The 15458-nt window shown below is 36.7% G+C and overlaps 1 protein-coding gene across 3 annotated transcripts in view; it reads right to left on the reverse strand.

The window, feature by feature from the left end:
- Positions 1–15458, reverse strand: part of LOC150104479 (ATP-binding cassette sub-family C member 8-like) — an 822612-nt gene that overhangs the window by 744456 nt on the left and 62698 nt on the right. For all 3 annotated transcript variants that reach the window (XM_090395659.1, XM_090395657.1, XM_090395658.1), the window contains exon 2: positions 4455–5098. In XM_090395659.1, the coding sequence (XP_090251785.1) occupies positions 4455–5033 (579 nt within the window). In that variant the 5' untranslated portion in view covers positions 5034–5098. The remainder of the gene's footprint in view (positions 1–4454; positions 5099–15458) is intronic.

Genomic DNA, 15458 nt, shown 5'->3' on the forward strand with positions numbered 1-15458 from the left:
TAATCTGTCAATTTCTTTAACTTTGAAAAGACCACATTTCTTCAGCCTGTCTTTATATGCACTATTCTACTGGACAGATATCCTCTTAGTTACTCATTGCTGGATCTTTTCAATTATTTATCCATAGAACCCAGGTTGCCACATCTGAGCACAGTAGTCCAGATGAAGCCTTATCAAAGTCCTGTACAGTAAAGAATAACTTCGTTATAAAATAAAGAGTCAAAAGGCTTCATTTCGGTGATGCTAAATTATATAAATTAAGTGGATATTAAATCCAACATCATTTGAAAGCCGAATACAGAAACTATAAAAGTTTCGTGTGAAAATTGACCAGAGAGCTTGAGGGAATAAACTGCTGCCATACTACGAGTTGCCCTAGCCGAACCATATAGGAAGTGACGAACACTCAAAGCGCCCATATATTCGCCTCCTATTGGTTCATTTTGATAAGGTTTCACTAGTCTGACAGCTATTTCAAACTCATTGGTTTTCATCAGAGACTAGGTAGAAACCTAAGAGAGCAAAAACTCTCAGTACTAAGGAACTTGAAGCATCAGAGAGGTATATTTTCCATAATCGAACTCTTGGGCAGTGAGTAAAGTAATTACTAAAATAAAAAGCCAAAAGGCTTCATTTTGGTGATGCAAAATTATATAAATTAAGTGGATACCTCTCCGACACTTCAAGTTCCTTAGTACAGAGGGTTTTTGCTCGCTTAGGTTTCTACCTAGTCTCTGACGAAAACCAATGAGTTTGAAACAGCTGTCAGACTAGTGAAACCTTATCAAAATGAACCAATAGGATGTGAATATATGGGCACTTTGAGTGTTTGTCACTTCCTATATGGTTCGGCTAGGGCTACTACGAGTTGCCCTAGCAACTCATATGACGATGGTGTATTTTCGCAAACTCTCTGGTCAATTTTCAAACGAAACTTTTATAGTTTCTGTATTCGGCTTTGAAATGATGTTGGATTTAATATCCACTTAATTTATATAACTTCATTATAATATTGAATAGGATAGTTAATTCAGGAAGTAAAGGCAGAGGGGGGGGGCTAAAGAGATGCTGCAATTTCTATATACTAATGCCAGAAGTATCAGCAATAAGGAGGATGAGTTTTTGGCATTGATTAGTGCAAAATTGCAAAAAGCTATAGGCATTACTGAGACTTGGTTAACAGGGGATGATGTAGTTACAGGGATAGAATGCAAAGGGTTTAGTATTTTCAGGGAAGATAGAGAAGTTAGGATGGGGAAAGGGGTACTGCTGATGATAGCAGATGTATTGCAGCCAAAAAGAATAGGAGATAGGCAGGAGAGTAGCTGTTCATTTGAAGTAGTCTGGTGTGAGATTAAGAACAGTAAGACAAAATATACAACTGGTTGTTGCTATAGGCCAGGGAGTGACACGCATCACCAAATTAGTACAATGAGTATAGGTTGGGTGATTATTATGGGAGATTTCAACTATGGAGATACAGACTGGAAGGAAGAAAGTTCACATACCAGGAAGGAAATGGAATTTATGTACCTCTCATATCTTCTGCTTGGTCTCCTCATGTCTGAGGACTCATGACTCTAGCCACAATGTGTCTTCATTTCTTTCTGTCTTTTGTTGCAGCAGTGGCCAACTCCAAATTTAATCTGGTCTAACCATCATGGTCTTGGACATCCTCTTTTTCTTTATCCTTCACTTTGCCCTGAATGATGTTTTTGCAGGATGTCATTTTTAAGTCTTGAAATGTCACTGAAGTATTTGAGAATTCTTTCATTTAAAATGTCACATACCGCCGTTGATTTTTAGTTGACTTATTATACTTTCATTAGACCTTTTGTTCATCCAGGAGACTTAACATCCTTTTCCAGCACCACATCTCAAAGCTATTTATCTTGTCCATATCTTTTTCACTGAGTGTACAAGATTCAGCACCATAAATGAAAACTGAAAATACAAAGATATTAACTAGTCTTCATTTAGTGGTGATAGAGATGTTTTTGTCTTTCCATATTTTCTGCAATTGCACCGGTAATTCTTTTAATTTCTAGTTGACATCTACTCTTGGTGCTTATTACAGCTCCAAGGTAAACGAATTCATCCACCTTCTGAAAGTCAATGTTGTGGTCAGAAGGATCAGATTTACCATAGTTATTAAATTTAATGTGATGTTTATATTTCTTTTTTCGATATGCCCTGAATATTCTACATAGAACTGACTGAAAAGGCACGTGTGTACATCGTACCAAAACATGGTATAAGCATAAATTTAAAGAGGCCTGTGAAATTCTTACGTGCCAGTATGGCCAAGCGTGTAAGGCACTACTCAAGGATGATTTCCTTTCATGTAAGTGACTATGAATTCTGCTCCTGACAGTAATTTTTTAATCCACGCAGTTAGCCAAGTGACTACGTGCTTCACAACCTGGGAAAGGGGTGTCCTGGGTTCAATTACCATCACTGACATGAGAAGCTTAGGATCTTTCTCAGACTTAGCCGGTCTTGGGCGTGGACTGCAGGTTTTTTCTCCCCAGTTTATCTGGGGTTTTTCATCCTGCAAGCAGGCAAACCAGCCTTGAGAACTCCACGCTTCTACAAACATAGGATACACCGGGAGGCATGGGCTTACCACCTTATTCTTGTATATGGTTCCGGTTAAATGAATAGAAAATCCTTGACACCACGAAGTAAAAGAGGGAAAAAGGAAGAAGTAGTAGTGAAATTCTTATCGACCACCCTAATCTTAACATAATGGGTCTAAAAATCACAGGAATATGGATTGCACATATTCTTCCCACATAACCTTTTGGTCTAAGAGTTAATTATAATCAGGACTGTAGTAATCTAAGATCTTTGCTTTAATATAACAAACATTTATGGTTAAATTATTGATTAGGCTGCCTATTTTGATGTATTAAAGTATTAATATGAATTTTTTCTCTGATGAAGTTACAAATAGGATATGGCTTTGATGTATTTTTTTTTTCTAGAGGTCAGGCCAGTAGAATAACTGTTGATCAAATCAATGTCACTTTGGCATACTGTTTGAAATGTCATAAAATGTAATTACACATATACACCAGATTATGACCATACTATGAAGGTCGAAATGTCAGGAAATTAAAGTAATTATTCCTAAAACAGTTGTCTCCATAATTTACCGAAATGAATGATGATTACTATGTAACACTAAAGGAAAGGTTTCTGATTCAACAAATGGTACCATTTTCACACAATGTTTCACACAATAATCTTTGTATGAAACATTGTGTGAAAATGTAAAATTTTCAAAGACATTTGAAAGTTTAATGTATCAAACTTCAAAAGTCTAAACTTCAAAATCTAAGCTCCTCTATTCTTCATAGCAATTTCAATACAGATGAACAAAATGTGCTGAGCAGCAGTTCCTGTGTATGAATGTACTTCATTCATAACATTAATACATTAGTTCCATACCTAAGGAACTCCCTCTTGGGTGAACTCAAAATCCATAGAATACTCAAACTTATAATAAGGTCTTGTTCATTCAAACTTGTTGAACCTCAACTTCTGTGCAAATGAACAAGGTACACTGAGCAAGTTCCCATGTACAAGACACTTTAACCCATTATTGAAACCAATATTGTATCAATTATATATTTGGTTTAATCCTTTATCCAAGTGTAAGCAAACGAAGTTTGTGGCTGAAGTATTTTCAGAACTGGGGCAACTCATGGTAAAGGTGGTTGTTCACCCAGTCCTGAAAATATTTCAGGCATAAACTTCGTTTGCTTACACTTGGATAAAGGATTAAACCAAATATATAATTGGTAGCATAGCCAAGTGAAAAAACTTCCATCAACTATCTCTAATCCAGAGAATTTTAATAATAAGGTGTTGACACCTTTTGGCAACTTGTAAATGGTGATATGACTTCTGCATTATTCCCACCTTAGTATCACCACCTCTAGGTGTAGGGCTCCCACTGACAAGACAGCAGAAAAGGTCGAAACGTCTGGGTAGTGACCCTTCCCTTAATGCATAGCATTATACATGTCCACAAGGAGATGTGCTTTTGCATTATAGGATACTAAGGCAAGTGGTCGGAACTTATACCACCTTTACCACGAGTTGCCCCAGTCCTGAAAATACTTCAGGAGCAAACTTCATTTGCTTACACCTGGATAAAGGATTAAACCAAATATATAATTGGTAGCATAGCCAAGTGAAAAAACTTCTATCAACTATATTGTATCAAACTCTCACTATCATGCTAAGATCCTTTTTTTTTTGGAGGGGGGTGTTAAAGCAAATAATATTACACCCACACATACACCAAAAAAGTACTGAAAAGTTTATGTTAAAGAATTCTGTTCTGTAGATGTCAGATAATTTATAACAAAAAGTTATAGCAAAATACACTTCATTCTTCTGTCTTAATTTTAATAATAATAAATCAAATAACCATAATCCCATACCTGCAAAATCAACACTGTAATGTCAACACCAGTCAGTAATGAATGCAAAACTACTGTGGCCCATGTAAGCTGCAGCTTAAGATGAAGAATGGATGCTCCATTCGCATACAAACTCAACAGTTTTGCTATCTGAACAAAGGTGGTAAGAGGCCAATACAGCAAAAGAATTATCAATAACTGTGACCGTCTCCACATTTCTATAATATGATAAAAAACAAGAGTCATTATTGATGCAGCAAGGGCTAAAAATGGAGAGATAACAATTTCCAAGCTAAAGGCATAATCTTTACTAAGCTGACTCATCATAACAGTCTCTCCACATTCAAGAAGATTTATACTTATGAGACATATCACCAAGACCCACCTTGAACTATGTTCTTGAAAATGCACAATTTTACAATTCTTAAATACAGATGATTCCATGAAATGAAACCACAGTAAAACAAAGCTGCACATTACAAGTAAAATGGAATTAAGCAAAAGTCTTGCTAAATCAACAAGGCATTCTCTCCTAAAATCAGTTACCACTGTCCAATTAGCAACAATAACATGTGCTTCACAGAAAAACATTTTGGACATCAAATATCAAAATGAGAGGTCAGTTATCTTCCAATGCTGCCAATCAAGTGAATAGACTGCTGTTCCTGAAATGACAGAAAATGCATCTATCATTTAATAATAATTCATCAAATTAATGAATATTTTTATATGAATATGTTAATGATTTCAAAGTACTGTGATATCAAAACAACATATATCAAAACAACTGTGATATCAAAACAACAAATATTAAAATTTTATTAAGGGACAAGATGTATATGCTCTCTTAATCTATTATTAGCAAGAGAAATATCTGAAGGAACTTGGATACTAAAAATTCTTCTGACTCAATATTCCACCAACTAGCCTATACTCCTGAGTTAACCTCTAACTTATGAACAATTTCGTGTTGTAGCAGCATACTACAAAGTTTGAAAATTAACCCACATCTAGCCTATTCCAAAAGAATACAAAAAGACAAATATACACATCCAACAACCAAACACATTTGTGTTTGATTCCTTTCAAAATAATGAAGAAATCAATGAACAACCAAGTACATTGCACTAACTAGCATCCTATTCATGGACTGCCAGTACAGATTATGACATATCTGTTCCATAAGAAATTGTTGCTTATATCACCAATGTATGGAGCAGTTCTATGGTAATATTTGAACAATTTCTTAAGAAATTTTTAAGGGATATGAGTATGGCATAAATATCTCCTCAGCGAAAGCTAATCCTCCAGTCTTCCACAAGCAACTTATAATAGTGATATCCAGTTTATTCCAGTTCGCTACAGATTTTATGCATATCTTTGCTGATAACAGTACTCTGCATTCAGCTTCCTCCATAAACTCTGCAAGGTACATTCCAAATTAGAGCTTGAGAATTATATACTAAATGATGATTTCCAAAACAATCTTAAGTGAGGAAAAATAGACTAACATCTCTCTAAATCCAGCCCCTGCTTATTTCCTGTAAAAAGAATTTTCATAATATTCTAATGGATAGCAATTTCCACATCCAATGAGTAGACATTATCAGATGTTGAACTGTCACTTCATTCCTTGGTGATGTGCCACACAAATCCTTGCAGGTGATCTTGCTGTATGCTTTTCTTTAGGCTTCAACTCTTTGAAGATCACTTACTCCAGTCACACCATCCATCCTACTATGATCTACACCTTCCTCTTTTTCCAAGAACTATACCTTCTATTCCTGTTTTGAGAAGTCCTTCTATCCTTTCAATGTCTCCACAGTATTTCAGCTTTCTTCTGTTCAATATTCTTAAGGAACCTTGAAGTTCTACCGATCTTTTCTAGCACCCATCCATTGGTCTACCTTTCAGCATATGATAATCCTCAAGATAATAGATGCTAGACTTGGAACCTAAAGACGTTTGATAGAAAATGGATAGCTGTTTTTAACACCATATCTCAAAAACAGCTATCCATTTTCTATCAAACGTCTTTAGGTTCCAAGTCTAGCATCTATTAGTCACTGTTGGAAAACAGCTGCATACAAAATCCCCAACTTTGTTCCTATGATAGAGATAGATCCGTCCTTTCAGATTTTAGATAAGTCTCCGACTGTTGTTTCAGCTATTCCTAATCTTCTTCTGATGTCTTATGGACAGCAATTCTTCACATTAATAATGGATCCCAAGTACTCGAACTTGCTGGCTTCCCCAATTATTTCTCCATCTACACTTGTTTCTTAGGAGCTTTCCTGTCTATATTTCCTTTAAGAACCATAATCTTTGTCTTGCTAGATTCAGTTTTAGTCGTCTATTTTTACTGATCTCATTAACTTCGTCAAAGATATGTTCTAGTTCATTCTTGTCATTGCAAAGGAGCACAGTATTATTTGTTTGTTTTTTAGAGTATGATATAATAAAAAAAGACATATGATATCAAAACATATAATACATATTTGTGCAGACAAGATAAATGAGACAAATTATGTGTATGTACAAATAACTAGTAAAGATATAAAATTCAGATAAAAAAGTCCCTAAAATTTTAAATCTAGTTCAGCTAGCCATTCAAAAGCTGGATTACAGTAACATCTATGTATCTGAGATTACTGATATCAATTTACCACCTATCCTAATTCCTGTATTAACCTTATGCAATGCTACATGAATGATGAGCTCGGTATAGATACTCAATAGGTGAGGAGAAAGTCAGCATCCTTGCTTAAATCCCTTACCAACCTGAAGCCAATCAGTTAATTCATCACCTGTTCTTACTGTGGCTTCTTGTTCACCATACAAGTTAACATTCAACTTGATAATGAGTTGAGGAAAACCCATTATTTTCACTACCAACCACAATTCCATATGCTGAACAAAGTCAAACATTTTGGAGAAGTCAATGAAACACATTACCATAAGGAGTATAAATTCCTTATACATTTCGATGATCTGTCCAAGGCAAAGATTCTAATCTCTGATACCCTTGCCTTCCTAAAAACTACTTGTTCCTCATGCATCTCTGCCTCAACTTTGGTCTTAATCCTATCATGAAAGATTAAACTAATAGTTCTATAATTTTTACAATCCTTCTAATCTACCTTCTTGTGCAGTGGTATGAAAATTGACTTCTTCCAGTCTCTAGGCCACGATCCTATCTCCTCCCATATCCTTGTAATCAATCGATCAAACATATTTATCCCTCCATCCCCTGCGGACTTAATTCTGCCAAGATTCCATCTGCACCCAGGACCTAATTGCTGTTAAGCTACTCTTTCAATCTCATACCTAAGTGGAGGAAATTCAAATCAAGTTTCCTGATAAGAGATGTCCACCAAATTTTCCTTATCTCTGCTGTACAGTTGCTCACAGTAATCTTTTCCATCTGTTTTTAATTTCCAGTTCTTCTGTTAATACTGCTCCATTTCTGTCTCTGATGACATTCAATTTCGACTTAAACTTGTGCTTTAGGTTACAAACTAAACAAAAAATCCTTTCATAATTGTGCCTCCTCATCTGAAACTATCTCTTCATATTTATTAATATAAAACATTTCCTTGTCCTGCCTGATGGCTCTTCTGACTTCTCTATGTAATCTCTTATATTCTTCGGTCACTGTCTGTTTTTGTTTCTCCAACTGACTCCTTTCAATCAGCTCCCATATTGAATCTGATATCCATAGGTGTCTTGGTCTTCTAATTAGACCTAGATACTTCTTGGTTGCATCCGGTATTATAACCTTGACTCCTTCCCAGAGCATTTCAAGTGAGTTCTCCTCCCTAGTCTCCAAAAGATCATCCAACTATGATGTTTCTTCTGTGAACCCACTAAGGATTACTCTGACATCCAGCCTAATGAGATCGGCCTTCCTTTACAGAGTCTCAGTCTTACTTTGGCTCGTATAAATTTAAGGTCAACACTAAAATCTGCTCCAGAATAAGTATGCACATCAAAGACGTATTTCTTCCACAACTGGAGAGAGAGGATGTAATTAACCTGGTGTCTTGACCTATCAAAGTTAGATATCCACATATAGATTCGTCGCGTTTCTGGAAGCAGGTGTTGGAAATAACTAAAACTCTCTCACTGTATTATTCACCACTCATCGAAAGAGCACTCCGATTGAGCAAGCTGGCTTCAGGCCAGGAAGAAGTTGCTGTGACCAGGTCCTGGCCCTGACAACTCAAATTGAAGCAGGCTTCCAGAAGAAACTTAAATCTGGAGCCACTTTCATTGACCTAACATCTGCTTATGACACTGTCTGGATCAGGGGCCTTATCCGAAAAATAGGAAATATTATGAAGTGTAAAAAAACTTTACAACTTTTTGAATCTATTCTCTCCAACAGAAAGATCCAGTCCATATTGGTGGAAATAAGAGCAGGCCCAGATTCCTTCACAACGGTCTTCCTCAGGGCTCTGTGTTATCCCCTATACTTTTTAACATCTACGTGTATGATCTACCTCATACGAGATCGAGCAAGTATATGTATGCCGATGACCTAGCGATCTTACATCAATCCACGTCCTTTACCAACCTAGAATCAACCTTGAATATAGACCTGAACACCCTGGAAGAGTACTTCAAGCAGTGGTACTTGAAGCCAAATCCAAAGAAAACAGTGTCCTCAGTATTTCACCTGTATAATGCAGAGGCGAATCGACAAATCAACCTTTCTTTCTGTGGAAAAATGGTAGAACACGAGCCTCACCCAAAATACCTTGGAGTGAGCCTGGAAAGAAGCCTAACCTATAAAAGGCACATCATCAACCTCTCCAATAAAATTAAAACCAGAAATAATATCATTTCAAGGCTTGCTGGAACAACCTGGGATTGTGATGCAGAAATCCTAAGGTGTCTGCACTAGCCCTCGCATTCTCTGCAGCAGAATATTGTGCCCCTGTCTAGGAAAGAAGTACACACACTAACATTATAGACACCCAGCTAAGCTCTACCATGCGCACAATTAGTGGGACAGTGAGAAGCATCCCTCTTTCCTGTTCTATCTAACATTGCTCCACCACACATACGGAGAAGACAAGCCTCGATTAAAGAATTTAATAAAGCAATGAGCAACTCAATCCTGCCCCTACACCAGACTCTCATAAACCCACCTAGTCTTTGCCTCAAAGCTAGAAAGCCTCTCTGGTGAATGGACGAACTCTCTTCAGCTGTGCTGCCATCAATATCTGGCATATGGAGAGAATACTGGTCCAACAATCTCCCAACAAACGGCTTCCTGGTAGAAGATTCCTGTGCTCCGCACCCTGGTTTTGATCTTCCTAGGAAGATTTTCATCAATAAACAGGATCAGAACTAGTCAAGGCAGATGTGGCTACCTTCTACATAAATGGGGGCTGTCAGATCACCCTTATTGTGATTGTTTTCCCGTGACTCAGACGATTACTCATATTGTGTACAACTGCCCACGCGCCAATTTCACAGTGGTGGCCTACAGGACATCCACAAGGTACCAGATGAGGCCTTGAATTGGCTTTCTAGCCTGAACCTTGACCTGTAGTTGGTATGGTGGTGGCAGTGGTTATGGAGGAAACAAAAGATCACAGTCCCATCTCACCACAAAGACGTTATTCTCGTAGTCACTCTCATAGTCCTCGTCATAGTATCAGCAGAACTCCTCCTCCTCATGTTAGAAGATGATGATGATGTTGAAGCTTCGGATACAGCCACATTAATGTTGTGAAGTGTTGTGAGAACATGCAGCCTTGTCATGCTTGTTGCAGCAGGATGATAATTGTCCCTGGCTTGATTATGACAAGTTACTTTTGCTTTATTTAAAAAAAAAAAAAAAAAAAAAAACTTAGAAAGCAGGTTGTGCCTTTTATGTAATGAACTTTTATATGTTAAGATTTTCATCATTTGTTTCTGGAAATTGTAATTGTACTTTTCACTTACCAGTTTCATGTAGCCATAAGCATAAATAAATAAATAAAGTATTATTCCAGGCATCCATGAGGTTGCAGAAAGAGACCTTCACGCTGGTCAACATATGCTGTTTCAAACATTTCTGCATCAGCACCCATTTTAGCAACATTCTACTCATTCATGATTCTCCATGCAAAACACTCATCCCCTTACCAACAAAACTCAAGACCCACACAAATTTTTCAGGGATGACTTCATGTTTAATCTTCACCTACTACCTTATGCAACATATTCCCTAAATCTGTCCAGTAGGCCCCTCTCAATAACATATAATTTTCAATTACATCTCCCATTTCTTCCACCATGCATTATAAAATGTTTCTGAAGTTATGCTGCACATCATGTTAGGACCTAACATTTCTTACTGTCAAGGATCAGTGTTACAGTTATGCAGCAGGCTACCTGCTAGATGGTATGCTGAACCTAATCGTAAACACAGTAGAAGAATTTGAGGTCAGTTAGTAATGTTGTGTCGAGAAAATGTGATGAGTCATCTCCCTTTTCCAACCCAACATAGGGTTAGCTCAGAAGGAATGGATAAGTACATACTTATGCCTCCAAACAGAAAATGTGCTCATTAATGACCCAAGAACATGTGTATATCCAGATTAGTAAATTCTAAGCAATGTTAAAGTATGCCATAAACTAAATAGAGAAGGTTTGTTAAATCTATTAAGGTAGAAAATCATGCATAAATTCTAAAAGGATGTGTACAAGCTAATAATAGTTTTTAGGCCATGTCAAAGATAGTTCGTGGCCACGGTATCCAATCGGCAGCCGCCGTACGTATGACGACACCACCAAGTGAGGACGCTGTTTCGGAGTATATAGGTTTCGGCGGGGATTTGAATCGCTCTCTTTTTCTTCTCGTTTCGTTGGTACCTGGTTGCTGTGCGGAAGGCTGTATAGCTGTGAAAAGCTTGCCACCATGCGTAGCAAGAATCTCCCCTTGCTATGTGTGCTATGTGGATCAAAGCTGCAGCTATAGTGCGTCCAGATTCCTAAGAAGAGAGGGCCACTGATGAGTTAACGTCAGTATATAAATCAGTGTATAAGTGTTTCGCTTCGTGTGGAACAAAAGAATGGTGAAGCCGCCATTAAAGAAAGTACAGTAAAGAGATCCGAATATCCAGATAAAGCAAGAACAGTAAGCAGAAATCTTTTCATATTAATATCGGAGTAACCGTGGAGTAAGGAGAACTGATCTTTAAGAACACAGCCCATTTCCGTGAAGTGTTACAAGAATTGTCTGCAGTTTGGACATTTTGTCTATATCTAAGGAAAAGGCGTTTTAGGCTTGAGCCAAGTAGGAGACCGAGGCTATGAACTGTTTGTGTCTAAAGAATAATAATGTTATACTGTTAAAACCTAATTGAATGTTAACTAAAATTTTGGGGGAGGATTAAGTCTAAAATATAAGAAGGAGCATTACCTCAAGAAATCTATGTCAGAGTTACTGAATTGACTTGTATATATATGTAATTAGCATGTGTGATAGTAGATTGGTTATTTAGTATATGTTGTTAGAGTCTGGGGATAGTTATATATATATATATATATAGTTATATATATATATATATATATATATATATATATAAGTGAAGGAATTTGTGTCAGTATAGAGGATTACAGTGTAGAAATTTTGGATGTGTTAAATTAAGAAAAGGGAGGGAACCCAGACTGTTTTAATTTAAGGATTAACTAACTTGTATCATTATGTTTTGTGCTAAAATAAACGTACTTCTTTATGTGTAATCAAATGAGTTTGTCATGCTTTCTGTGGATTGAATTACCACTTGGAAAATTACGAACCGTGCATAAAAGGAGAATCCACTAATAATATAAGAAACGGGACCACGACTGCATACTTCATGATCCCTGCATTTTCCTTCTAAGTAATCTTGGTTAGTGTATCAGAATTTAGTTGCTGGCTGGCGCAGTCATTAAATAATATAAATCTGTCGGCAAACGAATTAACTGATAATAAGTAAAGTACTAAAATTTAATGATAACAAAAGATAAAGTTTAAGATAGGACAAATAAGAGACAAGATGCCAATAAAGACAAAAGACGAAGATATAACAGTAAATAATCTTCTGCAACTATTCTGCTAGGTGTGTTTGGAGAAAATTAGTATCGATATGGGGAGTAAGTACTGTCGGACCCACAATTACTCTACATATCATGTCCCTTTCGATTTCACAAAGAGAAACAGAATAATAGACATAGAAAAAAAGCAAACCACCAAAAGCCTTCCAGCTTCACTTAACAAATATATTTAGTCTTAGTTATAAACTCAATGTTATTGATTTTCTTCTTCAATCTACAAAAAAAAATTTTTTTAATTTCAGCTTCTTCAATCACAACTCATCTCAGTTTCCAATTACACATACTCTTGCTCTTATTTCAAAGTGACATTTGTGCACACACATTCGCATGTCACTTTGAAATTAAAAGAGTGAGAGCATGTGTAATTGTCAGGAGAGTGTATAACTCAATCTCTCTTTTTTTTTTTTTTAAATCTTATCTGGCTAAAAATCTCTCTCTGCCTCATTCTAACAAATTCATTTGCTGTCTCTAACACTCTCCTAATGTGTCATAACCATTCTAAACTTTCATGATTCATTTCCTAAAATTGCCGATTTTCTACAGTAACTTTTAATAGTGAAGTGTGAATCAAGTAGCAAGAGATTTGAGATTCATGTTATGAATTGTACAGCAGAAGAGTGTGAGAGGTAAGACAGGGAGTATATTGCATGGGTATGATCGTGCATAGCTAAGAAGACAAGCAGTGATAATGAATGAGATGATAGTGAGAATGTGGAAGAGAGGTCTGGAATGGATGCTTGAAATGCACTTGATGAGGACACTGTGCAGATGCAAGAGATGGACTGCATTTGAATATTTGACATACTCACTTGCCCAACAGGTATGTCAGAGCAGGGAAACTAGAGAGTTACCATGGTTGACGGTTGTAGGGATGGTGTCATAAGGGGATAAGAGCTTGGCAGATGAGAGGCTGTATAGCACAGTATATTGTGAGGCCAAGTGGAGGCTGTAGAGAGTAATAACAGTCATGGGGACAGTAGCAGTACACTGGTTACTCTATATATACAAGTAGCAGGAGTATTAGAAATAAAGTGAATGAGATTGTGGGTTTAACTCTCTCTGAGTGAAGATTATTTGGTATCAGCAATAGTTGGTTGACAATGGGGGTGTCTGACAAACATAAAAATTGATGGGTATACATATTTTGGCAGCATAAGGGAAGAAGGTAAATGGGTAGTGGAGTGTTACAATAAGTGATGAGCTGCCGTCTCAAGTCAAGAAGTACAAGGGGAAATGATACTGCTAGTTTCAAGAGTATTATGGGCAGTATTTATCAGGATATCTATTGGGATTTTAGTGCTATAGGTTGGGGAATATGGAGGGTAATGAGAAAGAAATGTTTAGGCAAATTACTTTGACAAATGTAAAGCAAATGATTATTGGGGGGGAGGCTTAATATCAAATTGATTGGGCAAAAAGAGCATTTAATAATAATGCAAATGAATTTTCGTAATTCTTGAGGGATAAGCTGTCTTAGGCAGCATGTGGTGGAGGGAATACAGGAATCAAGAATTCTGAATTTGATTAGACTTCAGAGGATCTGACTGCACCACAGATGTCATACTTGTCATCAGCTAATGAGAATAAAAGATAAATAGGCACACAAAAGTACAAGGCAGGTGATTATAACACTTGAAACCCAGCCAGAGACAGTACAATAGATGGAAACATTAAAAGGAAAAGGGATCGGTAGTGCATAGGAGCTGATTAAGGAACTTTTGTTAACAGTAATGGCAAACTACATACTTCAAGTGAAAAAGATAAAGCAGTTTGCAGTAAAACAGATGACTAAGGAATTATGAAAGAGGAATATGGAAGGCATAATAATGGGGGGCAGGAGGGGGAGAACAGTTGCATAAGGAATATAGGTGAATAATGTAGTATGGAGAATTACAATGACAGTAGACTAGCATGCTGCAATACTAGACATTCCAAGGAGTTCTTTCAATACATGGCCTGAAAGAGGAAAAAGGACTGAATGAATAACCATTGCTTGGGTAACCAATATAGATACTGTAGCAGAACTATTTATGATCACTTTATTATGGTGTTTCATCCTGGTAAAGCTGGTTTTTATTCCTACGGTAATACAGGGAGTTGAAGGATTAAAGGTAAATGAAGAGAGCTGAACACTCAAATAATGAGCACTCTCAGTGTCAATAAGACAGTGGGACCACATAGGATTTTACCAAATGTGTTAAAGAAGTGTGCTAAGGAACTCACTGCTACCAACTTGGCTGTTTAATGGAAGTCTTGCAACAGGGCAAGTTGCTAAGGAGTGGAAGGAGTTTAAGACAGTGTCATTACATAAGAGTGGTGGTAGAATGGAAGTATCATGCTATGGACAATTTGTATTTCTCCTGTTGTTGTTAAGATTTTGGAAAAATTAGAGCTGATATACAGAACTGGGAAGATGAGGGTAATATTATGAAGGCCAGCATGGATCTGTTAAGGGACATTCTTGTTTAGTAATGTGGTTGCCTTTTATAATAAATAAAAAGAACAGTGGATGAGGGAAAGAAATATGCTGATATTTTTTTGGATTTAGCAAAGGCATTTGATAAGGTGGCACATAATTAGTTGATGTTTAAGTTGCAATGTATAAGTTTAGTTATTAGGCTAGCAGATTAGATTGACTTTCTAATGAATATCAGAGTTGTGCATGGCAAAGAGCATTGGGGAGTAAGAAGGTTACAAGTGGCATTTCATGGGATACAGTTTACAGTCCTAGGCCCACTACTGTTCAAAATTAAGACAATGACATTGTTACAAGATTATAGAGAGCTATTCAGTTATTTGCAGATGTAAAGCATGGGAGTGTTATTAGTAATATTAAAGTGGTGAAGACAGATAGAAATTTGACATTCAGATGTCATACTGCAAAGGTTGTGAAGATAACACAGCAAAATGTTGCAATAATATTGAGCAGAA

Source organism: Typopeltis vanoorti, chromosome 7 (genome assembly GCF_054136105.1).
Source record: "Typopeltis vanoorti isolate ZY-2024b chromosome 7, IOZ_Tvanoo_1.0, whole genome shotgun sequence".
NCBI classification, from domain to species: domain Eukaryota; kingdom Metazoa; phylum Arthropoda; class Arachnida; order Uropygi; family Thelyphonidae; genus Typopeltis; species Typopeltis vanoorti.